Source organism: Ahaetulla prasina, chromosome 4, assembly GCF_028640845.1.
Source record: "Ahaetulla prasina isolate Xishuangbanna chromosome 4, ASM2864084v1, whole genome shotgun sequence".
Lineage (NCBI taxonomy): Eukaryota > Metazoa > Chordata > Lepidosauria > Squamata > Colubridae > Ahaetulla > Ahaetulla prasina.
In genome coordinates this window covers 40192433-40209409 of record NC_080542.1, presented here as the reverse complement: position 1 = coordinate 40209409, position 16977 = coordinate 40192433, and the positions used below count along the sequence as shown (strand labels likewise).

Genomic DNA, 16977 nt, shown 5'->3' with positions numbered 1-16977 from the left:
CATTTTGTCAAAAATTTTCGTGACTGAAGAAAAACAATATTAAAAATCTTTTAGAGGCCATCCTCTTGATTTAAAAACACTTTTTTATATTCTTAAATGCCTATGTGAAAAGTACATTCTGATCACTTAGAAGCAAGAAAAACACTTGATATAAATTCTGACCGGATTTTTAGGACTTTTAAGAAGCTTTTAAAAACAGGTTGAAGAGCCACTTCTGGTTGGGTGGCTTAATTAGCTTTTCTGCTTTTTGCAGCGGGCTTTGGGATATTTTTCGATTTCACGTTTCTGTGGCTTCCGTTGAAAGTTTTGATAGGCATGTCGCTTCGCACAGGCCTCCTCTCTCCGCTTCTACATAACTACATAAACCCAAAATCAAGTTTAACCCAAGAGAATTGTATAGAACGCGCGCGAACCAAAGGAGGCTGGGAATTTCTCAGCCAGCAGCGGCTCCCGTGATTGTCGTGGCAAGGAAAGCAATTGGCCTGCAAAGGAGCTGCGGCAGCCATTGGCCAACGTGCTCGGGAGCGATCGCTCCCCGGAACTTCCCTGCCTTGCAGCTTCCCGTCGGGGTCCCTTTCTATGTCGCGTCCGCTGTTGCTTTTGCTTTGGGCGGCCGCAGCGGCTGCTAATTCCCGGCCTTTGTGGCAATGGGAGGCGATAGCTCGCTTGCAGCCGGAGGCGGAAGAAGCCCGTCAGGCAACCGCGGTGCGGAAACTCCTGGAGCGGCTTCTGGGCCAGAGGGCGGCTTCTGCCTTCGCGGTATCCGTGAACCGGTCTTTGGCCGGGCCTGGCGGGCTCGACACATACCGGCTGAGCTCGGAGACGCCGGGCACGATCAACGTCTCCGGCTCTAGCGGAGTGGCCGCCGCCTCGGGAATCTACCATTACTTGAAGGACTTCTGCGGCTGCCACGTGTCCTGGTCTGGGACGCAGCTCCGACTGCCGCGGAGTTTGCCTCCTGTCTCCGCGGAGATTACCGTCACCAGCCCCAACAGGTGATTCGACATCGGAAGGAAGGCAGAGGGTCCCCCCCAAACCTCCATATGCGAAGCGGGAGCATATCGGCTTGGCCTTGAAAATATGGGAAGCCATCCTTAAAGGCGGGCCCGGAAAACCCGAGTTCCGCTTCAGATAAATTCACCAGTCTGCCAATCGATCGAAACTTGAATCATTAAGGTGCTGAAATGAAATTCGCAGAATGTTTTGACATAAAAGCTGTATCTGGGACCTGTTGAAAACTCCCTATTGTCCAATAGTTGTTTAAGGCAAACTGGTTCCCTTCAAGTCCCACGCCTGTACAGGTAATCCTCGATTTACAACCGCTGGTTTAGGGACTGAAGTTACAACAACACTAAAAAAAAAAAAAGACGCTGTGACTTTTTTCACACTTACGTGATTAAAATTTGGACGCTTGGCAACTGGCGTGTATTTATGACTGTTGCAGTGTTCCAAAGTTACATGACCCATCTTTTGCAACCTGACAAGCAAAGTCAATGGGGGAGGCAAATTCACTTAACAACCTTGTTACTAACTTAGTAACTGTAGTGATTCACTTAATTGTGGCAAGAAAGGTCATAAAATGGGACAAAACACACTTAACAATTGCCTTGCTTAGCAACAGAAATTTTCCCAATGAACTTGAGTCATACAGGTAGTCCTCAACTTACAGCCATTCATTTATGACCATTCAAAGGTACAATGGCAGGGGGGAAATGAGTATGACCAGTTTTCACGCTTAACGACTGTTGCAGCATCCCCATAGTCACGTGATCAAAATTTGGATACTGTCCGGGGTCACATGATCACCACTTGTAACCTTCCCTGACAAGGGAAGCAAAGTCAATGGGGGAAGCCAAATTCACTTAACAACTGCAGTGATTAGCTTCTCTGTGGCAAAAGAAACATCACAGAAAAATGGGGCAAAAGTCACTTAACAACTTTTCCTTGCCAATGGAAATTTTAGACTCGATTGTGGTTTTAAGTGGAGGACTATACAGGTAGTCCTTGACTTACAACAGTTCATTTTAGTGATCGAAGTTACAGTGGTACTGAAAAAAGTGACTTATGACCATCTGTCATACTTACGACCGTTGCAGCATCCCCATGGAGATGTGATTTATATTCGGATGCTTGACAACTGGTTCATAATTATAACAGTGGCAGTGTCCCAGGATCATGTGATCATGTTTTGAGACCTTCTGAAGCAGTCAACGGGGAAACCAATTTCACTTAACAACCATATTACTAATTTAGCAACTGCAGTGATTCACTTAACAAAAAAAGACGTAAAATGGGGCAATACACACTTAAATTTCTCACTTAGCAACCTAAATCCTGGGCTCAATGGTGGACGTAAGTCAAGGACTATCTGTAATTGTTTTTATTTTACAATGGTAAGCCATGCTTCCTAGGTCCCTCTAGGTGGCAGCATTCAGATAATGGATTTAGAGAATATTCCCTATATCTAATCTACTAATAGGCAAATACCCATAGGGAGGGGTGGTCCCACTAGTACCCTGGCTGTAAAGGTGATGAGTACCACCTTGAATTGTGCTCTGAAAGAAACTGGGAACCAGTGTGGCTCATGCAGCAAAGCTGTAATATGAGGAAACTGAGATATGCCCAATGTTGTGAGAGCTGCAATAATTTAGACCAGTTGTAACTTATGGTAGTCTTCAAGGACAGACCCATGTAAAACATGTTGCAGTCATCCAGCTGGAAGTGACCAAGCATGAATGACCCCAAGCCAGATATGAGTTCATGCTTTGTGCAAATATTTATTTACTAAATCTGCACTACTATTAATCTTCTCATAGTTCCCATTACCAATCTCTTTCCACTTATGACTGTATGACTGTAACTTTGTTGCTGACAATCCTTATGATTTATATTGATATATTGATCATCAATTGTGTTATAAATGTTGTACCTTGATGAACGTATCTTTTCTTTTATGTACACTGAGAGCATATGCACCAAGACAAATTCCTTGTGTGTCCAATCACACTTGGCCAATAAAAATTCTATTCTATTCTATTCTATATGTTAAATTGCCACTTGACTCTTCTTCACTCATTTCACAGATCTCAAGGTGCCCTCTCTTTTGTGACAAAGTATAATACAGGTAGCCCTTGATTTATGACCACAATTGAACCCAGAATTTATGTTGCTAAGTGAGAAATTTGTTAAGTGAGTTTTGCCCCATTTTACAACTTCTTGCCAGATTTGTTAAGTGAATCGCTGCAGTTGTTAAATTAGTAATCCGGTTGTTAAGTGAATCTGGTTTCCCCATTGACTTTGCTTGTCAGAAGGTCACAAAAGATGGTCACATGACCCTGGGACACTGCAATGGTCCTATGACGCAGTTGTGAAGCATTTGAATATAAATCACATGACCATGGGATGCTGCAAAGGTCATAAGAGTGTAACATGGTCATAAGTCACTGTTTTCAGTGCTGTTGTAATTTCAGTAAACGGTCACTAAATGAACTGTTGTAAGTCAAGGACTACTTGTAACACATGAAATAACTAACAATTCACTCCTCCTTCATGATGCCCCTGATTGGCTGGAGATATACTGTCACAGATCATGCTAGGTTTACCAGGCCATGCAAATCAAATATGGCTAGAGTGCAATGATAACAAGTACAGGCTAATCTCAGTCCATTGAGTCATCCTTTTCCACCAATGGCAGCCCTAAAGCCCCATGGTTCGTGTGATCTGGCTACCACATTGAATAACTTTCCCAAGTAAACAGATAAAGATTCAGTTCATTTTGACCCTTCTTGATTATACGCAAATATTTTTTCTTTCTTTTTTCCCCAAAACTACGTAAATGGTTGGTCAGTGTATTCTTCCAAAGTTTTTATCCCCAAATAACCCAGTCTAGCTCAGAATCTTGTGATTTTCTGGTGAGCTCCAGCCAAAATACTAACTATGTCTGATGCTATGAAAACTTTTCATAACCAGTCAAGATTGGCTAGGTCAGTGGTCACCAACCAGTGGTCCGTGGACCACTGATGGTCCGTGAGAAAATTTTGGTGGTCCGCAGAAAAATTATTTGCATTTTTTATATTGCACTAAATACTATTTATCTTGTTAAAAAAATTATATTAGTGGTCCTCTGGATTTAAAATTATGAATTTAGTGGTCCCTGAGGTCCGAAAGGTTGGAGACCCCTGGGCTAGGTACTGTTTACTTGTAGTCAATTCTTCCAAATTATCATTTTTAATGTGATAGGAGAAGGAATTTCTTATTACGTGGTGACACAGTATTTCAGGCTAATTCTGCCAACTGCCAGCAGTTCAATTCTCAACGGCTCAACTTGACTCAGCCTTCCATCCTTCCAAGGTCGGTAAAATTGTTTGGGGCAATAGGCTGACCCTGTAAACCACTTAGAAAGGACTGTAAATCATTGTGAAGCAGTATATAAGTCTAAGTGCTATTGCTATTACAATGCAAGTTATGCAAGTGTGATATACAGTATAAAAATTTGATAATTAAAAATTAAAAATTTATGAAGAATAATTTCATTAAGTACATTTAGTTTATTGTTTATGCATTTATTGTATTTTTCTCCTTAGGTTCCGCTTCTATCAAAATGTCTGCACTTACAGCTATTCCTTTGTGTGGTGGAACTGGGAACGCTGGGAGCAGGAGATTGACTGGATGGCGCTCCATGGTATTAACATGGCGCTGGCATTCACCGGGCAGGAAGCCATCTGGCAGCGAGTATGTGTTATTAAGCATATTATTGTGGCAGTAACAATATTTAAAACCAGGATCTTCTCCAGAGCAACTATTGTTCTTACAGGTGTATTTGTCGCTGGGTCTAAAGCAATCAGAAATTGATGAGTACTTCACTGGCCCTGTTTTCCTAGCCTGGAACCGGATGGGGAATTTGCACTCTTGGGCAGGACCATTGCCCTTCTCCTGGCATCAGAAAAAACTAAATTTGCAGGTACCTAGGCTGGCCAATATGGAAAACGTAGCCTGGTCTCTGGCAGTAGGGTGCCTTCTGTCTTCTATCATATCTTCTTTCATGCCTTTTGTGGCAAACTGTAGTAGGCAAATGTGGGCTTATCTGCCCCACTGAGTTTTAAAGCAATGAAGCTGAACCATTTTTAGTCTTACGTTTCAGGAAACGATTGGAGGGGATGTTCATAGTGATGTAATGCAGGGGGAAACGTGGTGCACAGCACCTGGATTTTCTGAAAATTACAATCCTGTTTTTGTCTGGCAAGAGCCTTTCCTAGTATCATTTTCAAAGACACAAGGATGTCCATTCTTTATACTAAAGATGCCAAAATTAACAGGACTATTATTCTGGTAAACTGACCATAACCAGTCTCATAGTTTCTGAAATGGATTCATGGACATTTTTGGTCCTTGTAATATTGCACTCTTATTTTATTTAGAATAGAATAGAATTTATTGGCCAAGTGGAATTTATTTTGGTGCATATGCTCTCAGTGTACATAACAGAAAAAGAAAAGAAAAACCCTCATCAAAGGTATTCTTCCTCCTCTTAACTTAAATTGGCTGACATGGAGATTGGTTCTTGCATTGTATTATCACAGTTATTGTAGAAAATATTGACTTGTCTGTGGCCATCAAGCATCACAATTGGTCAAGTATGGGTTCCCAACCAGCATGCTAGGTTTATCAGCTGATTTAATAAATCAGGGTTATTTCTTTTTTTTTTAGGATGTTATGGGAGCTTTTATAATGAATTGCAGCCCAATATTATTGAAAATTCTGGAAATGAAGAACAGAGTCCTTTTTAGCTCCATTTTTATGTATTTGTATCTCACCTTTATTATACACCACAATTTTGAGTAAAACAGGAATTATCAGAAAATTAGGTCACACAGCTCATATACAAATTGCACATTCTGTGCCCACAGAACGCACAGCTCTTTCCAGAAATGAGCCTTCTTCTGGACCAATTTTATTGGGGTTGCGGGGAACATTGTGGATTATTCTGTGGCTTTGCTTCATTGCTCCATCCTGACTCTTTTACCTTCCCAGTACAGGATCCTAGAGAGGATGAGGTCTCTGGGTATGTTGACAGTGCTTCCCGCATTCTCTGGGCATATCCCTCAAGGCATTCTAAGGTAAAAGAACAAAATAAGTTTGGTTGCACATATAAGAAACTACCTGATGCCCGGACGGACTGTTTTCTATCTGGCCAAGCATCGTCTGCGTCATTATTTCTCAACCTTGGCAATTTTAAGATGTTTGAACTTCAGTTCCAGAATCCTGGAAGTCCATTTATTTTAAGGTTGCCAAGGTTAACAAATACTGGTCTATAGCCTTTTAAAAAAAATAATTCCATCAGTCCTTAGCCACTCTGGTCATTGGCCTTATAAAGCTGGAAGGCATACACTTGGAAAGACTGGCCTATATAGGTAGTAATCGACTTATGACAACAGTGGAGCCCAAAATTTCTGTTGCTAAGTGAGACATTTCTTAAGTGAGTTTTGGCCCATTTTACAACCTTTCTTGCCACAGTTGCTAAGTGAATCACTGCAGTTGATAAGTTAGTAACCCAGTTGTTAAGTATATCTGGTTTCCCCATTGACTTTGCTTTTCAGAAGGTCGCAAAAGAAGATCACATGACCCCGGGACACAGCAACGGTCATAAATATGAGTCAGTTGTCAAGCATCTGAATCTTGATCACATGATTATGGGGATGCTGCAAAGTTTGTAACTGAAAAATGGTCATAATCACTTTTTTCAGTGCCGTTGTTACTTTGAACAGTCACTAAGTGAACTGTTGTAAGTCAAGGACTACCTGTACTCACTGGCAGCAGACCCCAAAGTTTTCAGACTTCATGGAAAGGAAACTTGGGGTTTTTTTTATGGAAAGGATGTACTTATTCATTTCTCCATGGGATGAATGACAGGCTGGCCCAAAAAGTGAGGACTTAAGTAGAGGATGTAGGACTTTTGGTGGAGGGAAGGCATGAGAACTGTTTATTTTATTTTATTTATTATTCATATTTGAGGGGAATATTAATGTGAAAGCCAGTGCTGAAATAAGAGAAACTCCTTGGGGGGGGGGATTCAGAATGTGTTTAAGTAATAATTCTGTGAAGTGCTTTGGACCCAAGCAGAATATATTTTCCTTTATTATTAACCGGACCTCTTAACATCTGTGTCCAAATGACACATGATCTTGAGTGTATTTCTTGCTTTGACATTTTCTAATATTCTGGATTCCTGCCATAGCAATCATTGAGTATTCTCTTTGCTCGAGTCTAAATCTGCTTGCAGAAATTTGTAGCACTTAGCACACAAGAATTTGGAGTTGACTTTGTAATCTGTTTCATAATGTTTGTTTTTTTTCCATGTTAGAGTTTTTCCACAGGTCAATGCCACACAGCTGGGGAACTGGAGCCATTTTGATTGCACCTATTCATGTACTTACCTCTTGTCCCCTGAAGACCCCATGTTTCAGGTCATAGGGACCCTTTTTCTAAAGGAGCTTATCAAAGAGTTTGGTACAGATCATATATACAGTGCTGACACCTTCAATGAGATGCGCCCACTTTCATCAAATACCACCTACCTCTCCAAGGTCAGCACAGCTGTCTTCCGCACCATGATTGGAGGTATGAAGTGACAGGGCCTCATGTTCCTCCCTATTTTTGCTCCCTATTTATCCCTGCTCATCTTTAGCTCTGTTTTTCTGTTATCTCTGCTCATCTTTAGTCCTTTAACTCATTATCTTTAGCTCATTTAGCCATGCATATTGCAAGAATAATAGTAAATGTGGCTTGGCAGCCTAGTGGTGAAGCTACTTGCCTCCCTTTTGGAAGATTGAGAGTTCAATCCTAGGTAGCGGCAGATGTTTCTCTCCTAAGGTGCAAAGAAAAAATATCTGACCTCCGCATGGTGTCAGGAAGGGCATCTGGGCAGTAAATTAAGGAAGATCTAGAGCCGAGGGAGGCCACTGTTCCTCAGATTGCCGGCTGTGAATCCCTCTATGTGAGGTGGGGCCATAGGAATCAGTTGGGTTTGTTGATCACGTACCTGGCTCCTTGCTACGTGACCACCTGCCCGAGCTGTCCCTGCCCGAGCTGTTTGAGGTACTTGCCAGTGTGGCGGTTGAGACCCCCAGACTTATAGTCATGGGGGATTTCAACCTGCCATCAGCTGGCTTGTCATCGACTGCAGCTCGGGAGTTCCAGGCTTCCATGACGGCCTTGGACCTGATTCGAGTAAATGATGGCCCTACGCACATGGGAGGAGGCACGCTGGATCTAATTTATATCTCTGGACAGTGGCTAAATGATCTGGAATTAGATGACTTAGTAACAGAACCAATGTCATGGTCAGATCATTTTCTCCTTCGCCTGGACTTCCGAACCGCCACCCACCATCGCAGGGAGACGGAACCTATACGCTGGTTCCGTCCCAGGCGCCTGATGGACCCTGAGAGGTTCCTGACGGAGCTTGGGCCATTCCCTGAGGATCTGGCCCACGGCTCGGTTGAGGAACTAGTTGTGGCCTGGGAACAGGCCGCGGCTGGGGCCTTGGACCGTGTCGTGCCTTTGCGGCCTCTGACCCGGCACAGATCTCGTCCGGCCCCTTGGTTCTCCGAGGGGCTGAGGGAACTGAAACACCGGAGAAGACGCCTAGAGAGTACTTGGAGGTCCAGTCGTTCCGAAGCTGATCGGACACTAGTTAGGTCTTATTCTAGGACCTACCTAGTGGCAATGAGGGAGGCGAGGCGTTCCTATGCCTCCACCCTCATTGCGTCGGCAGATAACCGCCCGGCCGCCCTGTTTCGGGTGACCCGCTCCCTCCTTCATCAGGAGGTGTGGGATGACCCTTTGCAGGGACGTGCCGAGGAGTTTAGTGGTTATCTATACGATAAAATCGCTCAGCTCCGGGATGGTCTGGACCGAAATTGGGATGATCCAAGCGAGAGAGAGGAGGCACGTCTTGTTGAGTCTGTTTGGGATGAGTTTGACCCTGTGGCTCCCGAGGACGTGGACAGGTTGTTGGGGAGGCTCCACGCCACCACATGTTTACTGGACCCGTGTCCTTCCTGGCTGGTACTGGCCACTCAGGAGGTGACACGAGGCTGGCTCCAGGGGATTATCAACGCTTCTCTGTTGGAAGGGGTTTTCCCTGCCGCCTTGAAAGAGGCGGTGGTGAGACCCCTCCTCAAGAAGCCCTCCCTGGACCCAGCTATTTTGGGTAATTATCGTCCGATCTCCAACCTTCGCTTTGTTGCGAAGGTTGTAGAGAGTGCTGTGGCGCGGCAGCTACCCCAATACCTGGATGAATCTGTCTATCTAGACCCGTTCCAGTCCGGCTTCCGACCCGGATACAGCACGGAGACAGCTTTGGTCGCGTTGGTGGATGATCTCTGGAGGGCCAGGGACAGGGGTTATTCCTCTGCCCTGGTCCTATTAGATCTCTCAGCGGCTTTTGATACCATCGACCATGGTATCTTGCTGTGCCGGTTGGGGGGATTGGGAGTGGGAGGCACCGTGTATCGGTGGTTCTCCTCCTATCTCTCCGACTGGTTGCAGACGGTGTTGACAGGGGGGCAGAGGTCGGCCGCGAGGTGCCTCACTTGTGGGGTGCCGCAGGGGTCGATTCTCTCGCCCCTTCTGTTCAACATCTATATGAAGCCGTTGGGTGAGATCATCAGTGGCTTTGGGGTGAGATACCAGCTGTACGCTGATGATACTCAGCTGTACTTTTCCACCCCGGGCCACCCCAATGAAGCTGTTGAAGTGCTGTCCCGGTGTTTGGAAGTCGTACGGGTCTGGATGGGGAGAAACAGGCTCAAGCTTAATCCCTCCAAGACGGAGTGGCTGTGGATGCCGGCATCCCGATTCAGTCAGCTGCAGCCGCAGCTGACTGTTGGAGGCGAGTTATTGGCCCCAAAGGATAGGGTGCGCAACTTAGGTGTTCTCCTGGATGAACAGCTGTCGTTTGAAGATCATTTGACGGCCGTCTCCAGGAGGGCCTTCCACCAGGTTCGCCTGGTTCGGCAGTTGCGCCCCTTCTTTGATCGGGATGCCTTGTGCACAGTCACTCATGCGCTTGTTACCTCTCGCTTGGATTATTGTAATGCTCTCTACATGGGGCTCTCCTTGAGGTGCACCCGGAGGCTTCAGTTAGTCCAGAATGCAGCTGCGCGGGTGATAGAGGGAGCTTCGCGTAGCTCCTGTGTAACACCGCTCTTGCGCAGACTGCACTGGCTGCCTGTGGCCTTTTGGGTGCACTTTAAGGTTTTGGTTACTACCTTTAAAGCGCTCCATGGCTTAGGGCCTGGGTACTTACGGGACCGCCTGCTGTTACCTCATGCCTCCCACCGACCCGTGCGCTCTCACAGAGAAGGACTTCTCAGGGTGCCGTCCGCCAAGCAATGTCGGCTGGCGGCCCCCAGGGGAAGATCTTTCTCTGTGGGGGCTCCCACCCTCTGGAACGAACTTCCCCCGGGTTTACGCCAAATACCTGACCTTCGGACCTTCCGCCGCGAATTGAAAACACATCTATTTATTCGCGCGGGGCTGGCCTAAATTTTATTGGTTTTAAATTTACTACTAATTTTAATGGGGTTTTTAGTTTTATATATTTTTAAAGTTTTTAGGCCACCTATATAATAAGTTTTTTAATTTGTATTTTAAATTGTATATTTTTGTATCGTTTTGTTTTATCTTGGTGTACACCGCCCTGAGTCCTTCGGGAGAAGGGCGGTATAAAAATTGAAATAATAATAATAATAATAATAATAATAATAATAATAATAATAATAATAATAATAATAATAATAATAATAATAATAATAATAATAATAATAATAATAAATGTTCAGCTTCATCCAATGGGGTTGCAGAGCTATAAAAAGGGAATTTATATTGCAAGGATAATAGTAGAGCCTCTTCATAATTTCAAATGGTGAATTAATATCCATAAAGGCTGTGGAAAGTCAGAATATTTTTTCATAATGTACTAAAATTTATAACCTTTTCTCCCATAAAGAGCTCATTGGCAGTTCACAGTAAGACGAAATATCCCAATCGATAACATTAAAGCAGTTATTAACCAAGTTTGCAAGGGGATGTGGTGGCTTAGTGGCTAAGACGCTGAGCTTGTCAATCGAAAGGTTGGCAGTTCAGTGGTTCAAATCCCTAGTGCTGCGTAATGGGGTGAGCTCCCATTACTTGTCCCAGCTTCTGCCAACCTAGCAATTCAAAAGCAGGTAAAAAATGCAAGTAGAAAAAATAGGGACCACCCTTGGTGGGAAGGTAACAGTGTTCCGTATGCCTTTGGTGTTGAGTCATGCCAGCCACATGACCACGGAGATGTCTTTGGACGGCACTGGCTCTTCGGCTTTGAAACGGAAATGAGCACTGCCCCCTAGAGTCAGGAATGACTAGCACATATGCGCGAGGGGAACTTTTACCTTTACCCAAGTTTGCAAATAAACTATTAAAAATCTGAGGAAATTAAAACAGTTTCCTTAAAAGCTATAAGCTTCTTCCATTCCTGGGGTGCTGCTATAAAGAAGGTCCTGTCTCATATTATCACCAGACCCATCTCCCTTGGTGATTAATTGCAACATTTCTGTAATTTCCATGAGGGGTAAGATGGTCCTTTCCTTGCTGAATGGCAAATAAGCACATACATCATGTGAATGATTTTGTCCAGCTACCTAGAGCAGGGTATGCTGACCTAGAGTATGAATAATATGTAAGGATTTGTGCTTATTTATTCAAAAATGGGCATTATTCTGTTTCTTGTTGCTGAGATTTTATGAACTTTGTATCTTTTCTTTTTCTTTAAATTATATACATACAGAATTGCTAATTTGTTGCCTTAGAATAAGGTATCTTCGTATGTTTATATGTTGCTCAGAGATATTATTCTGCATAATTTTAAATTAGAAATGAAGCACAGCAGGAAAAAAACATACCAACTCTGATAAAAATAATTTTGTGGGTGTATGTGTGTGTGTGTACACACACACACACACACATAAAATATATATTAAGTCCTGTTCTTCTATCATGGTACTCGGGGTATTCCTAGCATTTCATATTTTTATTCTTGTTAATATCTATATCAGAAAGATAACCAAGAGATAGTGATTTGTCCAAGTAATCTTGGCTGAATAGAAATTTCAATCAAGGCTTCCTCAGCTTCAATTTATCCATTGCACCACATTAATTCGCATATTATGTTTTATACCTAGTAGATTTACAGCTATAGATTTCAGGTTATGATTAATTATATTGCTGTGATTGCTGGATCTGTAACAAAAAACTCAGAATCAGAAACACTTTCTTCCAAGAGAAATCCAGGGCACAAAATACAAATAATTTTAGGCAGCTAAATGAAAAATATATAGTACGCCAACAGTATGACAGGTTTGTATACAGAAAGAAACCGAACCTATATTATTATCAAGAAATAAACAGAATAAGAAATAGAGTACTGAATAAAAGTAATTGATTCTGAATGTGTGTTTTTCCCTTCTTTGGATTGTGCCTGCCCTCATAGTTGACGCCCATGCCATATGGCTGATGCAAGGTTGGCTTTTCCAGCACCAAAGAGACTTCTGGCAACCTGCTCAAGTTAAAGCCCTTCTTCAAGGTGTACCTCTAGGCAGGATGCTGGTGCTGGACCTCTTTGCTGAATCTAAGCCTGTCTACCTCTGGACTGAGTCCTTCTACGGGCAGCCTTTCATTTGGTGTATGCTTCACAACTTTGGTGGGAACCATGGCCTTTTTGGCATGGTGGAGAGCATCAACCAAGGTCCTTTTGAAGCCAGACGTTTTCTCAACTCTACTATGATTGGCATTGGCCTCACCCCTGAAGGTATTGAACAAAATGATGTGATATACGAACTCATAACAGATTTAGGTTGGCTCAAGGAGCCAGTAAATCTACAGCAGTGGGTTGCCACATACAGTACAGAGCGCTATGGTGTCAGAAACACGCAAGTAGTAAAGGCCTGGCAACTGCTATTCCAGAGTGTCTACAATTGTTCAGGGCCTTGTGTAAATCACAACCACAGCCCCCTTGTTCACCGTCCTTCTTTTCGGATGAACACAGAGGTCTGGTACAATAAGAGTGATGTCTATGAAGCCTGGCAGCTGTTTCAGAATACTTCTGGTGAACTGGGCAACAGCAGCACCTTCTGCTATGACCTCGTGGATGTGGTACGTCAGGTTCTGCAACAGCGAGTAAGTGATTACTATTTGGAAATCAAACAGGCTTTTCAGAAACGTGTGCTGTCAGAACTCCTGATTACTGGAGGTATTCTAATCTATGACCTTCTTCCAGAACTGGATGCTCTTCTCTCCAGTGACAGGCGTTTTTTGCTGGGAGGATGGCTGGAAGCTGCCCACAAAATGGCCACCAGCAAAAAAGAGGAGCAGTTGTATGACTTCAATGCACGAAACCAGCTAACACTCTGGGGACCTGATGGCAACATTTTGGACTATGCCAACAAACAGCTCGCAGGGCTGATGCTAGACTATTACAGGATGCGTTGGAAGCTTTTCGTTATCACCTTGGTGATATGCCTCAATTCTGGAACACCTTTTCACCAGGATCAATTTAACCAAGCTGTCATCAAAGTAGAAAGGAGATTTATCTACAATGGAAAACAGTATCCATCAAAACCTACAGGCAATACGCTAGACATAGCTACAGAGATATATCTTAAATATTACCCCCTGCCATGAAGTACAGTCACTTGATGGCAGTGTAATGGAGAGACTCCGTTCTCGATATAACTTTTTGGATTATCGATTCCAGCTTTGTTTTTGTCTTGTATTGGTTTACTGAGTCAAAGCTCACTCTAATTATTTTAACAGATGTCCCAATGTCCACAAATAGAACTGGAACTGTACGGGAGAAAAGACGTAGTTTTCAACTTTTAGAAAAAGAGATACATCAGGCTATGTGCAAAATCATGGAAGTAATACTTCTAATGAGTAGCAAAGGAATATGGTTTGTAATCATTGGCAAAAATTCAACAAGAGTAAAGATAAAGGTTTACCCCTTCATGTCAGATTCTAGGAGGTGGTACTTAAGCCTTGTTTCTTAGCCGAGGGAACCAGCATTGTCCAAAGACATTTCTGTGGTTATGTGGCCAGCATGACTATATGTGAAAGGCACACAAAATGCCATTACCTTACCACTGAAGTGGTACCTATTTATCTACTTGCATTTGTGTGTTTTTGGACTGCTAGGTGGGCAGGAGCTGGAGCATGTAATGAAAGCTCACCCTGTCACATGACACTTGGGTCTTGAACTTGGGCTGTGAGCTTTCCAGCTGACAAGCTCAGTGTCTTTAACTGCTGAGCCATCTTAGAGGTACCTGCCTTTGTTATTCAAATAATCGGAGTATGGCTCCAATTAAATTCAAAAGTGTATTGACTGTATTAGCAGAAATTAGTGCTATTTGTACAGATGGTCACAAAGCCATGTTTGGCTCCTCAGGACAACTATATTCCTACTAAGCCATCTTCCCCTCTGTAGATCATTCTATGCAATTGATACCAGTGTAATTTTGCTCCTCTGAGAAAGTGCCTATAGAGGAAATTGCTCTTGATTTATGCAGAACCTCTATAGGCAAAGCCATATTAGTTTTGTTGAAAATTCAGTGTAATAAAGAATCACCAAACTAAAAAACTATAGAGAAATATGTTTTTCTCTTTCCTCTATAGATATAATAACAAAAGAAAAGATGCATAACTGATTCCAGTGCCTGCTGATCATTTATATGCTACTTTGTAGGATGTCCTTCCAAAGTTAGTAAGAACAGCTTGGAATGCAGAAGAAGGGATTCAACTAAAGTTCTCATTTCACAAGCATGGGATTGGCTTATAGAGGACTTTTAGATGAACCAATGTTTTCCTCTTCATGGACTTGGAAATAACTTTAGGGAGAGTACCCAAGCTGTTCCCACTAGCTGCCTTCCAGGTATATAGATCTACAGTTCCCATTATCTTTTCATTATGGAGCATGTGATAATTACATGGTCTAATTGATCTATTGAAAAAGATTAATTCATCTAGTTAAGACAATTTCCCCAAATCCTCTTCTTAGCTCATGTGTTTTATTATTTTCCTCTGGTCATAATCTTTTACAGTGCTTCTTGAATTACAAAGTTATATTTACATTTGCCCAGATTCATATATATCATAAAGTCTAATCTAGTGATTTCCGAGTTTTATTGTTGTATGAGTGTGCCCTCTTGTGGTCAAAGAGGGGCAAAACAAAGACTTGGTGTATTTCAAAAGACATATCGTAAGGCTGCTGGAACCCTTCTAATTGATGGCAAAAAGGTGTAATAAATCTTTTTCTGTAATCACTTAGCTATCCTTCTGTAAGTACAATTTCAGAAAAAGAAATAATTGGCTTGAGCTGCAAACAGATAACAATGAAACTTAAAACATTGGCTTCAAATTGCTGTGCACACATACATTGCAAAAATCTAGGATTTTAGAACAAAACAAAGCAACAAAAATGCTAGTTATATTAGGAATATATCTATTTTAAATAGGCATAATCAGCATCTTAATCCAAGACTTTTGGAGAAGGGCTATAGCTTGGTCATAAAACATATACATTTCATGCTAGATTTCTTATATCAATCTCTAGTATTTCAAGAATAAATTTGTCAGAAATCCTGAAGAGCACCAGTAATTAGAATATACATTGTTTAACTGTCTTCTTAAATAGGTAGTTTCCTATATAAGTACTGTTGTAATTTACAATTTACAATGCTTTTAAAAATGATTTTTGGATAATTACGGTTTTTTATCTTCATCTACAACTTGCATAAATTGCCAGATTTGCTTCAATAATAGAGAACTCTGGGACAGCTTTCCCTTAGCACCTTCCAGAAAGCTTCCAAAGATGTACAAGCTTTCTTAAGAGAGACTCCCAAGTTGTTTGAATAATGCGGCAAAGCTGGAAATAAATCATTTTCATGTAGGTGCTGTAATAAAGTATCCATAGTATCTGCTACAACTAAAAATAAGATGGAAAAAGTCATAGCATCTTCTAACAAATATATGAAGTATGGAGCACACAATGTTCTTCTGAATGTAGAAGTGTGATAAATACTGCTTTTAAGGCTAAGGAGTGACCAGAGAATTTCAAACAACTAATTTTGTTTTGCATTTAATTGTATTTCTTTTATTTTATTGCTAGTTATCTTAAATGTAACAAGGATAACAAGGGATATCTGTAATAAAATAAAACATTTGGTTTGAATATAAGGAACTGAGTTCTTTGGTATAACTATAGTTTCTTCTGGGGATTGCAAATACCAAGACTGAGTATAAAAGTCTTGTGGATTAGAACTTTTTCTAACTGACAAGTTAAAGAAGAAAAGTGAGGATAAAGGATCTGTCTATCTAGCTTTCACAAGAAACAATACAGTTGGATTCAGATAGATAGGCTTACATTAACATTAGGAAGCACTCAAAGAGCAATTATGCACAGCTCTAGCAGATTGTAGAATCTCACTTCTTTCAGTGAGCCCAATAGATAGATATTTATTACAGATAAATTAGATCCTTTAAACACCCACAATATTCTTTGTTACTTAAATACTCTTTTTGGCACTCTAAAAAGTGCCAAAAATGGGCTTCAATGGAAACTACAGATTAGTTTCAGGTTAAAATGACATGTTCAAGAGACACTATAGTGATAACTACATATAGAAACATTTATTTATTAAAGGTTTACAGTATGGAATGTGTGACTGGAAAGCATACAGCACAAACATACAATAAGAATTTTTTTTTTAACAAATAGACAATATATAAATGTAAAATAGCAACCAAGCAGACAACCAAAGATCCTCAAGGGGCTGATCAACCAATGCCCAATGCTTGGGAGAAGATCTAGAATAGATCTTAATAGGTGTATCAGGGCAAACCCCATAATTACCTGCTGTTCTGCTGCATTTGAAGCTTCTGAAT

The 16977-nt window shown here is 41.9% G+C and overlaps 1 protein-coding gene across 1 annotated transcript; it reads left to right on the top strand.

The window, feature by feature from the left end:
- NAGLU (N-acetyl-alpha-glucosaminidase) lies at positions 1 to 16314 on the top strand. The gene is made up of 6 exons (XM_058180767.1): positions 1 to 995; positions 4584 to 4731; positions 4814 to 4960; positions 6031 to 6116; positions 7361 to 7617; positions 12533 to 16314. Exons 1-6 carry the CDS (start codon positions 580 to 582, stop codon positions 13720 to 13722), a joined length of 2244 nt encoding a protein of 747 aa, XP_058036750.1. The 5' UTR covers positions 1 to 579; the 3' UTR covers positions 13723 to 16314.
- The last annotated feature ends 663 nt before the right edge of the window (positions 16315 to 16977 follow it).

Excerpts from the sequence above, each read along its gene's own strand:
- NAGLU (XM_058180767.1), top strand. The coding sequence starts at position 580 with ATGTCGCGTCCGCTGTTGCTTTTGCTTTGGGCGGCCGCAGCGGCTGCT. Across the intron at positions 4,961-6,030 it reads AGAAAAAACTAAATTTGCAG|TACAGGATCCTAGAGAGGAT; the intron begins GTACCTAGGCTG and ends TTACCTTCCCAG. Across the intron at positions 6,117-7,360 it reads ATCCCTCAAGGCATTCTAAG|AGTTTTTCCACAGGTCAATG; the intron begins GTAAAAGAACAA and ends TTTCCATGTTAG.